Source organism: Euwallacea fornicatus, chromosome 4 (assembly GCF_040115645.1).
Source record: "Euwallacea fornicatus isolate EFF26 chromosome 4, ASM4011564v1, whole genome shotgun sequence".
NCBI lineage: Eukaryota > Metazoa > Arthropoda > Insecta > Coleoptera > Curculionidae > Euwallacea > Euwallacea fornicatus.
Genome location: NC_089544.1, coordinates 551,972 through 566,388, shown reverse-complemented (window position 1 = coordinate 566,388; position 14,417 = coordinate 551,972). Strand labels below are relative to the sequence as shown.

General features: G+C 39.2%; 2 protein-coding genes across 9 annotated transcripts in view; one reads left to right on the top strand and one right to left on the bottom strand.

The window, feature by feature from the left end:
- Npl4 (nuclear protein localization 4) overlaps positions 1-4,218 on the top strand; it is a 35,583-nt gene extending 31,365 nt beyond the window's left edge. For all 3 annotated transcript variants that reach the window (XM_066281759.1, XM_066281758.1, XM_066281757.1), the window contains exons 9-11: positions 2,431-2,604; positions 2,914-3,158; positions 3,293-4,218. In XM_066281759.1, the coding sequence (XP_066137856.1) occupies positions 2,431-2,604; positions 2,914-3,158; positions 3,293-3,443 (570 nt within the window). In that variant the 3' untranslated portion in view covers positions 3,444-4,218. The remainder of the gene's footprint in view (positions 1-2,430; positions 2,605-2,913; positions 3,159-3,292) is intronic.
- A 1,023-nt stretch (positions 4,219-5,241) lies between these two features.
- On the bottom strand, positions 5,242-14,368 carry Atg18a (Autophagy-related 18a). 6 transcript variants are annotated; one of them, XM_066281778.1, is made up of 8 exons: positions 13,848-14,368; positions 12,110-12,355; positions 11,828-12,026; positions 11,453-11,724; positions 11,178-11,327; positions 10,912-11,090; positions 8,119-8,172; positions 5,242-6,884 (listed from the first exon to the last, which is right to left on the bottom strand). In XM_066281778.1, the coding sequence occupies exons 1-8, from the start codon at positions 13,916-13,918 to the stop codon at positions 6,769-6,771; spliced, it is 1,287 nt and encodes a 428-aa protein (XP_066137875.1). In that variant the 5' UTR covers positions 13,919-14,368; the 3' UTR covers positions 5,242-6,768. The 6 variants fall into 6 exon arrangements, with proteins under 6 accessions (XP_066137875.1, XP_066137873.1, XP_066137874.1 ...); XM_066281776.1 differs by having other exon boundaries at positions 8,119-8,181; positions 13,848-14,367; XM_066281777.1 differs by having other exon boundaries at positions 8,125-8,181; positions 13,848-14,367.
- Positions 14,369-14,417: the final 49 nt, after the last annotated feature.

Below are 14,417 nucleotides of genomic sequence, written 5' to 3'. Positions count from 1 at the left end.
TGTTTTTCTCTTGCTGGCCCCCGTGCAATTAATTTCTATTCGAGCAATCTCCGTTCTACAGACCTCGAAGACGTAGGAACTCCGAAAAGTTCCCGCTCAGATCGGACTTTCTCAGAGGACAGGAATGGATTTTTCGAACTAACGGTCTTTATCTTCCGCACATCTCTTTTGTTTAGCTTTCTTGGTCGTTCAGTTTTTAGTTTCGGGTTAATTGGTCCAGTCCTTTGATGTCTTCTCGTTATAGTCCAAATAGTGCCCTTTTTAACACCGAACCTGCGGGTAATTTGCACTTGCAGTTCGCCCTCATTAAAAGCTTTAACGGCTCGCTCCTTTAGATCGGCGGACACTTTTACACCGCGAGGTGCGTTGTAAACTGTAAACCGAGTGCAAATTGCACTAGCGTTTTTCCTATACCTTAATAAGTTAATGTAAATTCAGCCGTTCTCACCGCGTGCATCTACTTTTGACCAGGCAAACTCCAAAGATATATATTTTTTTATTTACAATAAAGCAACTTTATCAACATTTCTTTATTGTTATTTTTTTACAACGAGCTTTGCGGCAATTAGCATATGCACGATTTAACTGAAAAATTCAGTTCGTCCATCTTCTTTTGGCCACTACTGCACGTTTGAAAACACTTCAGACAACCCGGAACCACGTTCGGTTTTCGACCAAAACGAAAATATTTTTCCCCGAAAATGCAATAACCCAAATTGCCGGGTTAGCGGGTAAAATTGAAATATCCACAATTTTTTCCCTCGTTTCATCCCTTTGCACAGCGGAAGTCTGTTGCACGGGGCGCTTCAAGACATCTATCCGCACGTGAAGGGTGTTTGCTCGGTGCACCGTGAGAGAAAGTGTCCTCATTAACATGGGCCCGCAATTTTTTTGCACCATCTCAAGAACTGTCCGAGGGACTGGACTGAGCTTCTGCCCACGTATTATCATCAGTGTTAGCTACTTTCGAGCGCTAATTCATTTTTTTTCATACGCTATTGGCGGAGATTTCGGTGTTTATGTGAGGCTTTTCGCCCCTAGTTTCTACGCCACTGCGTCACCTAGTATTTCGAAACCACACTTTAAACCGCCAATGGTTTCTACACCAGCTCTCGGTCAAGTGCTCTGAAGCAGGCCGCATGCCAGTTGTTCCAGCGGCCAGAAATTGGCCGCGAAGCCCCCACGAAAGTCTGAAAATCCACTCGAAAGTAGCTGATACCATTGATGATATGTGCGCACGAGCCCAGTTCGGTTCCTCGACGGGTTCCTGAGATGTCGTCAAAAAGCCGAAAAGAAACTTTATTTTCTAACACTCCATATGTCGAAACCAGCACCTTTGCGGACCATATTTCAATAAGAACTCGATTTCCACGGTCGGCTTCGAAAGTAAGCCCCTTTGCCTAATTGGCGACTCGGGGAATCCCCCTTCCCAGCCTGCGTGTCGGTCAGTGGCGGTAAACTTTTTAAACCCACTGATTGAGCTGACCAATTAAGTTTTCGTGGAGTAAAAAAATGGCAAAATCTGACCTCCTTTGGCATCGCCCCTGGCAACTTGTTCTAGTCTCCCGGCTCTAGTGGATTCTGGAAAACGCCACGTCACATCGCGGCGTGAGGTATTCGGTTCATGTCAGCGCGGAAAAATGCCCAAATCCTCCACAAAAGCGATCTGCTTATCTCCATTCTCTCCCGTTTTTAGGACAAACCCTGGACGAATAATCAACCAATAAAAGGAAATTGTAAATCCGAAAAAGCCAAATGTCTCCCATAATCCCCAAACTGTGTCGCGTCACGCCGCTCGACTAAAGTTGATCATACGATTTGTGACGTCACATCGCTGCGAGCGCCTCGCGCGTCCTCGAGAATTTCTATTTTTTCTTTCTTTTTTTTTTTAGGGAATTTTTCTTGCCGATCGGTTTATTTGATCTTAACGAAATCGCATTCAAAACAAGATGTCGAAGCGCGACGGAGCCTGGAAAAAAACAAGCCCCCGGTATGCGCCTAATGTAAACACATTGTTTTTTGCCCGTGATCTCATCGACACCACCACTGTGCTACGCACGTACTCGCCAGCATGATTTCTGCGCCGTCGCTGGATTAATTTCGAACGCTCGCGCCGTCTTTGTTGTCTTTTTCGCGCTATTGATTTGTACGTAACGTGTTATCCACGGACTTTAGCGACATCTGCCGTAATCGGTCGCTTATTTTAACAAATTAACTATTAAGTAATCTATATAATATCAGTCATGTGCGGCGCCAAACGACGGAGCACCGCAGGGGGAACGGCAAGGCCACGGTCATGCCTGTAACACCGAGGATGCGTTATGTTCGTCGTCGTCGCTTTATCAAAATTCCACTGGCTCCTTTCTGCGTTTCATATCGACTTTTACTGGTGTTTACTGTTAGAAAATTACACAACGTTTCCTTTTCCAGGAAAAAGATTCCTATGGCAACGAAGTCTCAAAGTTAGCCAGACCACTGCCTGTTGAATATCTCCTCGTCGATGTTCCAGCCTCAACGCCTGTCACTCCTTCATACACATTCAACCCAGACCCTTCCAAACAACCATTCCCCGTAGAGAATCGGTTTGTTGATGGGCACATTCAGGTAATAATCCGTACAGCCCCTTTGCCTCTATCTCGTACTGAAAACGAGAAGCGAGAACATCGGGCACAACGGCCTCTCCGGAGTTGCTCTCGTTTTTCTCAATTCGCGGAGAACGAAAGAGATTCAGTATTTACAGTTCGACAAATAGTACTTCGCTGTTGGGAAATGCAGTCTCATTTCCGAACAGTTAGGAAAGGGAATGCTTATCCAAACGCCAATGCAAACGCGAAATGCTTGAATGAGACCCCCTGTAATACTTTGTACCGAATAATTGTTTCACCTCTTCTCCTCACGCGCTCCTCTTACTAGGATTTCAACGCATTAGCTACGTACCTCCAGCAGTTTGCATTTGATGAATTTTACGAAGCGATTGACGATTTTCACCTTCTGATATACATCGCCACCATGGATATGTTACCGATGAAGGATTACTTAGCGCCGTTGCTAGAGGCGTTGAAAAAAAAGGACAAATCTGCCGCCACCGAGTGGTCCCGATCGGAGCAATGGGCCACTCTGGAGCAATTGATCGCCGCCAGTTCGCCACCGCCGTCTAGGTAGGTTTTCGTAGCACGTTTCAACCGATCTGAAAATATTAGCACTTACTAGCCAAGGGCTATAAGGTCCGACCGAAGGAGGCAATCCAATTTTCCGATCTTAGATTTTTTGGCAATTTTATTGTCGTTTTCAGGCCCGGAAGTGTAGCATCAGGCAGCATGACTTCAGGAAATCCGGCAACACCGCGTGGAGGTCCTAAGTGGCCTTGCCATTTCTGCACCTATATCAACGAATCCGAGTCTCAAGCATGCGCGATGTGCAATTTACCGCGTAATCAGTCTTAAGGTATTTTGTTGTTTTATTTGTTACAACTTATGATAATTTTTTTTTCGATTTATGTGATTTGTAATAAATTATTATTTAGTCGTTGCGTGTGTTGGGCGAAGACCTGGCTTAAAAGATATCCCACGTTTTTATCTTGTTTCAATCTGCAGCCCGTTTTTGGTAACAATCCCCACTGCTACTTTGAAATCGAAGCTCAGAATTACCTGAACGTTAAAAAAAAAGCTTTAATCCGCCCTGGAAGGGTAGCTTTTTGGTATCTCCACTTAAACTTACTTGTAGGTGATATTATTTCTGTTCCAGCACACGTGCGGTATTAATACCGTGTTTTAGAATTTAGCCTGTTTATAATTTTAAATATAGCACAAGATAATACCAGCGAGCGAATATTTATTATAGAAAAGTCGCTTAGTCGATCATCCAAATGGGAGCTTGTTAACTCGGCTGCAACCACTTTACTTCGTCATTCATTGGCAGCAGGGACTGGAACGTCTTTAGAGACTTACAAGTAACATTATTGTAAGTTCAGGTCCAAGCTCAAAGTTTTAAGGCTGAGAAGTTTTTATAATAAATATTTGTTTTGAGGTGAAACGTAACCTTGGAATGAATTTTTTCTCTAAATTAAGTGAAATAATGCTATAATGCTAATTCCTAATATGGTTTGTATTTATTGCTGTAAATACATAATATACAACCACTATTCTTTCGTGTAGATATAAGACGGTTTATTTTAACTTATATTATTGAATGGTGAAGTGAATAAATTTTTTAAAATGCTCTGGTTATTTATTATTATTTAAAGTTTGGCGAGGAAGTATATTTAGCTCGTGGTAGTTCTTGGGCAAATCAATTTACGGCATGCGCAAATTCGTTAACATTTGGCATCAGGAATACAGAAGTGCGAGGGGGTATACTTATCTCCTGATAGTTCTTGAATCGGGCTTCCAAAAATCTAAATGCGGGCCAACTTTTGTTAAGTTGGATTTTTACCGATTTGTGTATATTTGTACGGACACACACATTTTCGCTGTTATGCACATAGAGTTTTAACGGGTTCAAACGAAAGGTAATAAGACGATAGATCATGTGAGGGAGACAGACTGCGTGCGGCTCTCCTCGTTAATTCGCAAACAGTATACCTTAATACGAGGGTGGATGTAGCTTTTCAGATGAAAAACCTCACTACAGCAAAATTTAAATTTTCTAAAAAAGAGGGTTTAGAGATACCAAAAAGTTGAAGGAATGAAGAAGGAATCTAAATGTGGATGTGTAGAACAGAGCAACTTGCTTAAATAAATTTGTCGCCCTAAACGAATACATTTCTAACTGGTTACTCAATCATCACCATGTCACGTGTGCTTTCGAAGAATTCCTTCGTGATAAAAATACCAAATATATATATAATTAATGATTGTTTAGGTGATATTGTATCAAAAACCATAAAAAAATAAACATTTGATAAAAAATTTAAAAAACATCATGAATGTGAGCGAATTCGGCTGTCGCTTACTTGTACACGTGTCGGGTGTGTAAGATGTTTAATAAACTTTACACACGTTTTCTTCTGTCTAAAATATGGGAGAATCGTTGCAACCGTTAATAGAAGGAAGATAACTGTACAATATGTATTAATAACACAATTGTAGTCGTTAGTAACGGTAAATCAGGGATAGCTATATGCTGGTAGTCTCTCTCACATAACACTGGGTTTTTAATAAAGTGCCCTTTTTTTTATTATCGAACCGTTGCGGAAAATCTATTAACCGATGTTGTGCCTCGGCCATGAATTGAAACTAGAACTTGACAAAGCAACACATATATTTCTCATTTGTTACCAATACACGCTTGTACAAAAAAAAAACATTATGCTGCATTCTCTAAATTATAATCAAATTTACATCACTTAACGAAAATTATTATTTACAAAACACAATCACCTTTAAGGACTCTATGCGCGCCCAGTTTGGTCAACTCCAACACAGTTCAATCATGAATGGCTTATAAATTCCCATTGAATAGTGGAGGCGCTATAAACTTACAAATTACATTATGCTACGTCGAAGGACTATACCCGAAAATATGAGGTGCACTTTCCCTGTACACCAACGAACTGGCATTAGTTTTAGAGCATTTCGCTTGGATGTTTTTCAACGTGTTGAAGTAAAATGACCAACGTATCGATGAATTCAATCTAATTTTTGATAATGTAGACCGTCGAATATGTCGTGCCTCCCCTGAAATCCGCGCAAAATATTATGGCAAAGCATCGCAACGCTTCCAAAAAGAGCAACATTTTTTATAATTACTTTAGACCGGTTCCATCGTATTGCCGTTCGACTGTGACGTCCCTATTTTTTTGGAAAGAACAGAGATAGTGGCACTCGACGAGATAGTGCGACCAACTTCCATTAGACTTAATCCGAAGGGTTTTTTCCGACATAGGTTTTACCACTTTTTAAGTCTACTTAAATATTTAATACTAAGCACGAGTGCGCTTCTTGACACCGCAACACTAATTCAATTATTTCACTAAGTAATTATAAATAAAAAACCAATTATGCCTATAGATTCTTATTTCTTTGATATGTGTAATTTTAACTTTTCAGAGCATCATTTTTTTTTTAATTTTTATTTTGCTGTTTATCCTGTTCGGATCAACATTTGAAGAGCTTTTCAGCAAAACAGAACTAATCCGCCATAAATGAAAATCGCACATTTAAGTCGCTTTCAATTTTACAAAAACCTTTAAACGCTGCTAAAAATATTTTAATGAAAAATCGTCAAATTGATATTTCTAATGGTTTAGGTCCGTCTGATTGGCGGAATTTGGATCCAAAAATAACGTCCCCCTCGCGTTACCTACATACTCAGGAACACATCAGAAGAGTGAAGGCGTTATGTTGCGCACTTGCAGGAAGCGCAAACACATTCATTCTGATAGGGCTCGTCTGATCGGCTGAACCTGTTACTATTTTGATTCCAATGCATTTACGCCATTCGCATTTATACTACTTAGGGCGAACGTTATTGCAATGCTCCTAACCAGGATCTTCGGCCAGGTGCCAGTTACAAAGTCGGTTAAATTGCACCTTTTAAGAACGCACAAAGCGACATTCTATCGTCATCACATTTTTGCCTATTGAAGCGTAACACCGTGTAACTGGTCCCCTTTCCTCGATCCGAACGGCGAGCATTGTAAGTGACCACCCTATATAAACATGGGAAATACATATGCAAATGCCCCCTGGACAATGAAACATCAATTTGACGACCAGACTCTAAAATATACCGAGAATGCGTAATATGACATTGTCTAGGATTTAGTCATTAATCCAAGTCGCTATTTTGAGTTAAAGGGGGGTACTCCTGGTCGTCTGTCAGGTGAAAACCGTCCGGTGGAGGAGCTTCAGTGGCTTGGGCCATTTCCCGCAGTTTTTCCGACTCTGCAGTTTGAAAAGTTGGTCAGTGATGTGACGATTTATCGTTCAGATTCGAAGTGATCGATGATGATTGTTGCGAAATGTTGCATGGACCGAATGAGCGCATACGTTTTCCTCGATCTCCCACATAAGAATCGACGGCACGGAGATCTTAGGAACAGTAACAGACGTAAAGTCGGTTAATTTAATTGAGCTTCAAAACGCGCAGCTTTTTTTGCTATTCCACCGCTTTTGTACCTCTTGCGGTTCCCCAGATCCTCATGCTGTTCGTTCAGATGTCGGACCCTGTGTATGCGAACTCGTCGGTACTAAGTGACTGTTTTTAATTTATTATTATTAAGTGGGTGAAGAATATCTTTCATAGTTTCTAAACGTATTTGTGGAGCTCTTCATCTCGAACCGGTCGAGAACTTCGTTGATTTATGAGGTACAGTTTGGCATAATACCTCTGCAACGATCCACAGATTAAATGCTCCTTCATTTTGTCTGTTAATTTTTTATTTTTATTCGTAAATCGGGCATTATCCAAGAACGCGATAGAACACTTTACAACGGAAATTATTAAAAGACCTGGAAAAGACACCATCGGCGTCAGTAAAATCAATCATTCGCTATAACTGAAACGAAAGAAATGCAACATTAGACAACATAAGGGCCAAAATGGATGATGTTGGCGCTGGATGAATAAATTCAGGGGGGCGAAAAACCTATCTAAGTGACCATTAGGTGCGATTATGCATACACATTTGTGTTAACTTAAGAGAAGGCAAAAACTTCAGGAAAATTAGTATGCATAAACGTGTCAATATTCATTAGCATAAACAAGCCTTACAGAAAGGCATTTGAAACTCGTTGACATTATTGGTTAGTGAAGCATACTAATAAGCAAAAAATCGAAGCGTTATCTAAACAAATCGTCTTGTAAATAAACAGTGTGGTACCTTCGCATCAGACTGAAGTAGCATGGATATGCATACCACCTCATGCTAACAATTTTACCTTAACAGGAAGGAGTAAGTTTCATTATGGAGTAAAGAGATCATCTTGTAAACGTTACGTATCCCATTTGAATGCAGATATGCGCAAAATTTGAGCGTTAACGAACGTTTCGTCACAAAATGGTGAACGAGAAATAGCTGCATTTAAATAACGAATAGCTCCCGTCCTAAGATGACCAAAGCAAAAAAAAATGAAAGTTCCTAATACGTATAAAAATGGTTAGAAATATTATACTGACCAGTACCTGACATTCGGCCCGAGGGGTTTCCTTTCACGATGCCAGCGTAGCTACCTAGAAGGCCTTGCATAACAAAGAAAATCATTGTTGGATAAGGGTTACTGCAAACTACTTTGGAAAGGGGATTATCTACAGCGGACGTAATTATTAACGGTTTCACAGTACTGCAGAACGGAAGGAGAAATAAAACATATTAATTGGAAGGTAGGTGTTTATTACAGCTGACATTCGCCTAAAGGGGAGGATCTCGTTTCGAAAAGTTACTCAAAGCGAATGAGAAACAAACTGAATGTGATGTGTATTACGTAGATTAAATTGTTTCCACATTGTCATGCAAGGTGGTTTAGTACATTTAAGAGCACGAAGTTGTCTCTACGTGGCTAATAATCCAAGTAATCGAACAGCCCTGCCGTTAGCCGATTTGCAACTGATGAAACCTAGCCTTATAAGAAGTATAATATGTCGTACAAAACTATCTCTTTAATAACGAACACACAACGATATGCTAAATAACATAGTTAAAAAATAACCTAAATCTATCAGTCAGTTCAGTCTAATCGTTACTAGTTACTGTCGCAGCTTCCCAAGTTAATTACGCCTTGGTACAACTTCCCAATAGAATCTGTACAAACCTAAATAAGACAACGTGAAAAGTCAGTTTCCTTAAGACCCCCTCGAAACGTCTGATTTATTCAACTCGTTAAGTTATGCTTTTTGGCCACTTTCACCACGACCACCCTCGGGGTCCCCGAAAGGATCGCAGCCACAACGTCGGTCAAATCATGCAGAAGTTGCTCATCTCAATGCTCAGGGAGAATCCGCCTTGAAAGCTGATCGATTTCTTCTCGCGATATTTCGAGACCGGTTTAATCTACTTTCAAGGTGGATTCTTAATGGAAATTAAAATGCATCCTAATTTAACCGGCCCTGTAACTGTAATAACCCGTTGGAAGATTCCAATGATGGTGATTATAAAAGTGACGTCGCTGTGTGTGGGTATCGCACCGGGAATAGCATCGATCGATTACGGGAAAAAACGACAGGGTGATTGAGGAAAAGTAAATTCATACGCACATTGGTCTGGAAGTGCTTAGCAATCGAGCGACCAAAAAACGTCCATCAAATTCTTTTCTGTCTCATATGGAGACGTGCAGCCCTGCTCCTTTTAGGAAGCGCCCTGTACAAGAAATTGCATGATCATCGCATGGCGTTTCGGAATTGATCGATTCACAGTTCCCTGTGAGACTCCCCGTATTTACAGTTTAGTTGTTAGTTCTACTGCTTCAAGCCTCGTTTCAAAGTTAATATGCTAGGTGAGTTCATAATGATACGTGAAAAATTCAGGGGGCGAATCCGTGAATGATTTTAGGGAAAAAAGTCCGTATGAACGTGGGTCTCTTATCGGTTCCTGCCTGAAACATGGGGCGAACATTTTTTTGTTTTTTAGTTTCCCACGAATTTCCGATAACGTTATGAAATATGTTCAAGAGATCTTTTCTTCGCTGAAATATGGAGCATCGAGAAACTTATTCTTATATAAAGAAACAGTGACGTATCATATTTTTCGTTTAAAGTGTTCATGGTCATATCACTGGGGGCGCCACTGGTGAAAGTGTAACCATCGTTTTCCTCCTTAAAAGATGTGTTTCTACATCTATTTCAGGCTCCCCAATTTCCATGAAAGTGCTTAATGCTGGAACGTACCTATTTAGAACAAAGCAACATTTTTTTCCACCCTATATATCAGCAAGAAGCGAAACGGGACTCATGTTCGTATGAACTATTTTTCTTCCAATCATCAACTGACGCACCTCCTGAATTTTTTGCTATATTATTATGAAACACCCTGTATATCAACAAACTGTAACCTATAATTTTCTACTTATGCACTTTTAAAACATAAAATGAAACTACTTCAATAGCAACTTTCGATAGTAAGAATGGGACACAAAAGTATTGGTTCAACGCAAGGCTTGTGCAATATTTGCTTAGTCATCCGGTTACCTAAACCTATTAAAACTCGTTAAATAGGTCGTGATTATGTTCTAATAATGTTAGTATTCGACTTACTACATGGATTTAACACTTGCTTTAAGTAAAACAAAATATTACGCATGTTTGCACGAGTAACTTTTCAAAACCATGCATTCGTACTCATAATTCATATTATACGAGGAAAGTAAGGAGGTAAGGCAGTAACTCCTGATACGACAAGCGGCAGAGGAAGAAGTGCCTGCATTGATTAAAGAATGCCAGTATTTTGGGCTTCAATCAGGATAAATTTAATCATAAGGACTAAACAAGGAATCAATTTCATCGAATAACCAAGCGCAAAGCAGCAACTTGGGACCGAAATTTGTGCCATATGACTAGGAAATACTCTGTTTAATACACAAATTTCATTTCAACTAATTCGACTACTACAGTGTCCTGGTATTCTTCCCACAGCAATACTGCTACCAATAACACCATATAAAAATATTGAATTATCCATCAAACAAGCCCATTATACTGGTGAAACTAATTACATCTATTGCTTGTGTGGCAAACATTGTCGCTAAAGGAGCGTAGTAAGGATGGGGAGTGTACAGGGAAACCTACTCAAATATAAATGTCGGCATTGATTTTTGATCTGAGAGCATCAAGAAAAATTACGATACTCTCACAGGTTCAAATGCCTTTCGCTTTAGCAAGAAATAGTCAAACGATACTCTACAATTACGCAATGAAAACTAAAAACTGGACAAAACAAAGATCAAACCAATGCTACTTGAACACAAGTACTCGTCTTACCTGCGATTGGCTTGTCACTATCGGCGGCTTTAGGCGTTGCGTCAGCTTGATCGGAACCGCAATCGTCTAGTTGGTATGTCTTGTACAATTGCAGGTCGCCCCCTTCGTTGGAGTCAAAATTATATATGTAAAACACTCCGTCTTCTGTAGCTACTAAAAGTCTGAGTCCGTCTTTGATGCTAAAACATCGGGAATTGGTTAGATTAGTTAGAGAAGGCCCCTGTTAGTAAGGTTCAATACTAAAAAAATGAAGCAAAATTACTCACTAAACTATTGAAATGACATTCTTCACGCCTCCAATGGGTAAGTAAGCAGTCGCAAAGGCTCGTCCTTGGGTAAACACGTCAGTAACTTGGGTAGGTAAATACGTGGAGAAATAGTTCATCCAACTGCTTTCTTCTGCGCTTTTCTTAGGACTAAAATGGCATATCACACGTGACGTTTTAGTAGATTAACAAATGATCCTGTTACCCTTTAACTGGTACATTCACAAATCTTATACTCAGTTAATATTTGTACTATAAACTACATTGAAACTTACCTATCTCTAGGTTCTTCTAACTTAAATATGTGAACTGTCTCGGTGTTACTACTGCAGGCTAAGAATTGTCCACACATACTAAAGGAAAGACAGGATATTGAAACACATCTTTTCACTCCTCTTCGGAACTCAAATAGCTTCGTTCCATCGGTGACCGAAAATACTCTTATAACTGTTCCCTTTTCCGAAGCAGTGGCGATTTTTAGCCCGTTAGGGGTAAATGCTAACGCTGCTAGTGGACTGTCATGGGCGTGGATCATAATCTTTGCGTTCTGAAAGAAAAACCATGCCACCGATTAAAAATGGAAAAAAGAAACAACCAAAAGATCTGAAAGAGCCGTTGATCATACACTACATATCTGTTTAGAGACTTACCAAATTCATAGCGTCGAAAATCTGAACTTCTCCCACTGATGACGACCCAGGGTATCCCAAATAACAATTCTCGCTATTAGAACTTAGGGCGCACAAGCCTTTTGGATTTGGCGGGGTATCTCGTATTGTATGAAGAACTTTCATATCTCTAATGTTGTGAATGTAAAGGCTCTCTTCCAAACAGACCACCACCCTGGCCCTGTAAAAAAAGAGATAATAACATATTGTATTCATGTAGCCCTTGAAAAAGTTCGTTGACAACAAAGTTAAACATCAATTTACCTGTTAAGTTTAACAGCCAATATCGTATTTGAATATGAGTAATTACATATTTCACTTCCTTTCTTAAAATGGCACACTTTCAGCTTCCTGGGCGCGGCCAGGGACACCATGGCCACAAGGCTGCTGCTGAACAAGCGTTCGACGATTCGGGAGTCTCCATTGGCATTACTGTAGATCTGCTCCAGGTGCTCAACGGACCCCAGTGAAAACAGTTTATAGCCGAATTTGCCTCCAACAGCTAGTGATCTGCAAATAGTTAAAATTGGATATAATTTGCAGAGGATAAATGTTAAGGCTAATTAGTTAGGACTTTTAAAGATCAAAATCTATGAACTCATATGGATATTATAAATATATGTTGAGTGGAAAAATATCGACGCATAAGAAGCGTTTGGAGGATGGTGTTGCTGGTAGCATATTGCAAAAAACAGTATTGAAAGGAAGTTCATTTCTAAATTTTTTTTGATGTCACAACATAAGTGGAATAACTTTTATTTCAATCTTGAACCAGAAAAAATGATATGGCTAGAGATATGAAAGAATAAAGAGGAGAACACAGGAGAAATTAATAATAGTTGAGATAACAACAAAGATAAAAATAACAAAGGTTTGCTCATTTATTTGGGCATGATAAGATAGAAATTAGAAATGAATTAATCCCTGCTTAGTAATGGTAGGTGTTTTTTCCTTTGTAACACCATTCCTACAGAGGAACAGGTACCTACAAATGTTGAAAACTCAGATGATTAAAATAATTTATTTGTTAATGCCATTATATTGTTAGTATAAGTATATTTCTATGGGCAAAACAACTTGGTATTTTATCAAATGTGGCTACTTTGGGATGTGCAGAGCATCTTAGAAAAAAAAAAAAGACATTTTCTATTTTCTTTTTGTTCATTTTCTGGTGTAAATTGGCAAGACAGCTTAAAATGGAGATCACTTTTTCAAGGCACTGTATCCTGACCAATAAAATAAAAATATTTTTTCCAAGATAAACTAAGATATTGGCTATCTATGGCATGCACTTTCTTGAATAATTGGGGTTCTAGTGCACCTGACCTAGAGTCATGGAAAATTCTCATTTCAATAAAAAAAAGGTTAATGGGGAAGATTTTAGGTCAAGTTTGAACAAAGAAAGCTTTATTGAATTAAAACTAAAATTCTAGTTAAAATGTATTGTCAGCTACTAGCTTTAAAGAAGACCATTATTTAACTTATTGAATGACTATAAAGTATATTTTCTTGTTTTTCTTTTAAAATAGGTGATTAACAGGTTAATAATAGCCGCTGCTTTGCTCATTATACATCCAGCAAGCTAATAGGCCACAATGCTGTGCCTATCCCAATTGTTTTGTTTATGGACATAATTATGTTTCCACATACATTATATTTGGAGATCAATTTATCATAAGTTTAATTAAGTTTATTGCAATTTTGTCAAGTTTAGTAGCAGAAAAAGTCATATATTAATCATGGTACAACACATCCCCAGCATGGCATGCCTGAGGCTGAAATCTTGCTGTTCAAAACAATGTACTTAAGAACCTTGGTGTGTAACATACTGTTAGGCAATGGTTGACTCCACATTGCACAAGACATTGGGTACCCTATGGGTCTACCTAAGTGGTACAATGACAATACGTTATTGCTATTACTTTGTATCAGAAACAATGGACTGGCCAGGCCACAATGCTCATAAGTTATTTATCAACAAATAAGACGCGTAATTACTTACGTTGAGTCTTGGTTGAAGTTTACGAAATAATTTTTGGATCCATTGGTGTCTGTGGAACTTGAGCTAGTCATGAGTCCAGATAGTAAAACGTGTTTCAGAAAACTTCACTATACAAAACACACTGGTTACTGATTTGAAAAACGACCCACTTTCTTTTAATAACCTTGGGGTTATTTGATTAGTCCAGCTCGACTGTTGCAAAATTGTACGAAAGGTATAACAACATAAACAATAAATAAACCACAGACAAAAGTCAAGATACGATTTGATATGAACATCAGCTGATTTTGATTATTTGACTTGTTAGCTGTGATGCAACGATGCACGATACCAAGTTGGGGAGAAAGCGAAGCGGCAAGTGAGCAATTGTTGAGAGTGTCAATGGTTTTAGGGAACGTGTATTTTATATTTTTTCTTCCTTTCTAGTAGACCAAAAGCCCGAAAATGATGATAAATCTGAAGCATCTAGTGACTTTGCGACTGTCGAAAGTGCGGTGGCACCACTGGTGAAACATATTTGACATTCCTTGACGCCACGGTTTGATTAGCGTTGTGTGGTTACTGATCTGA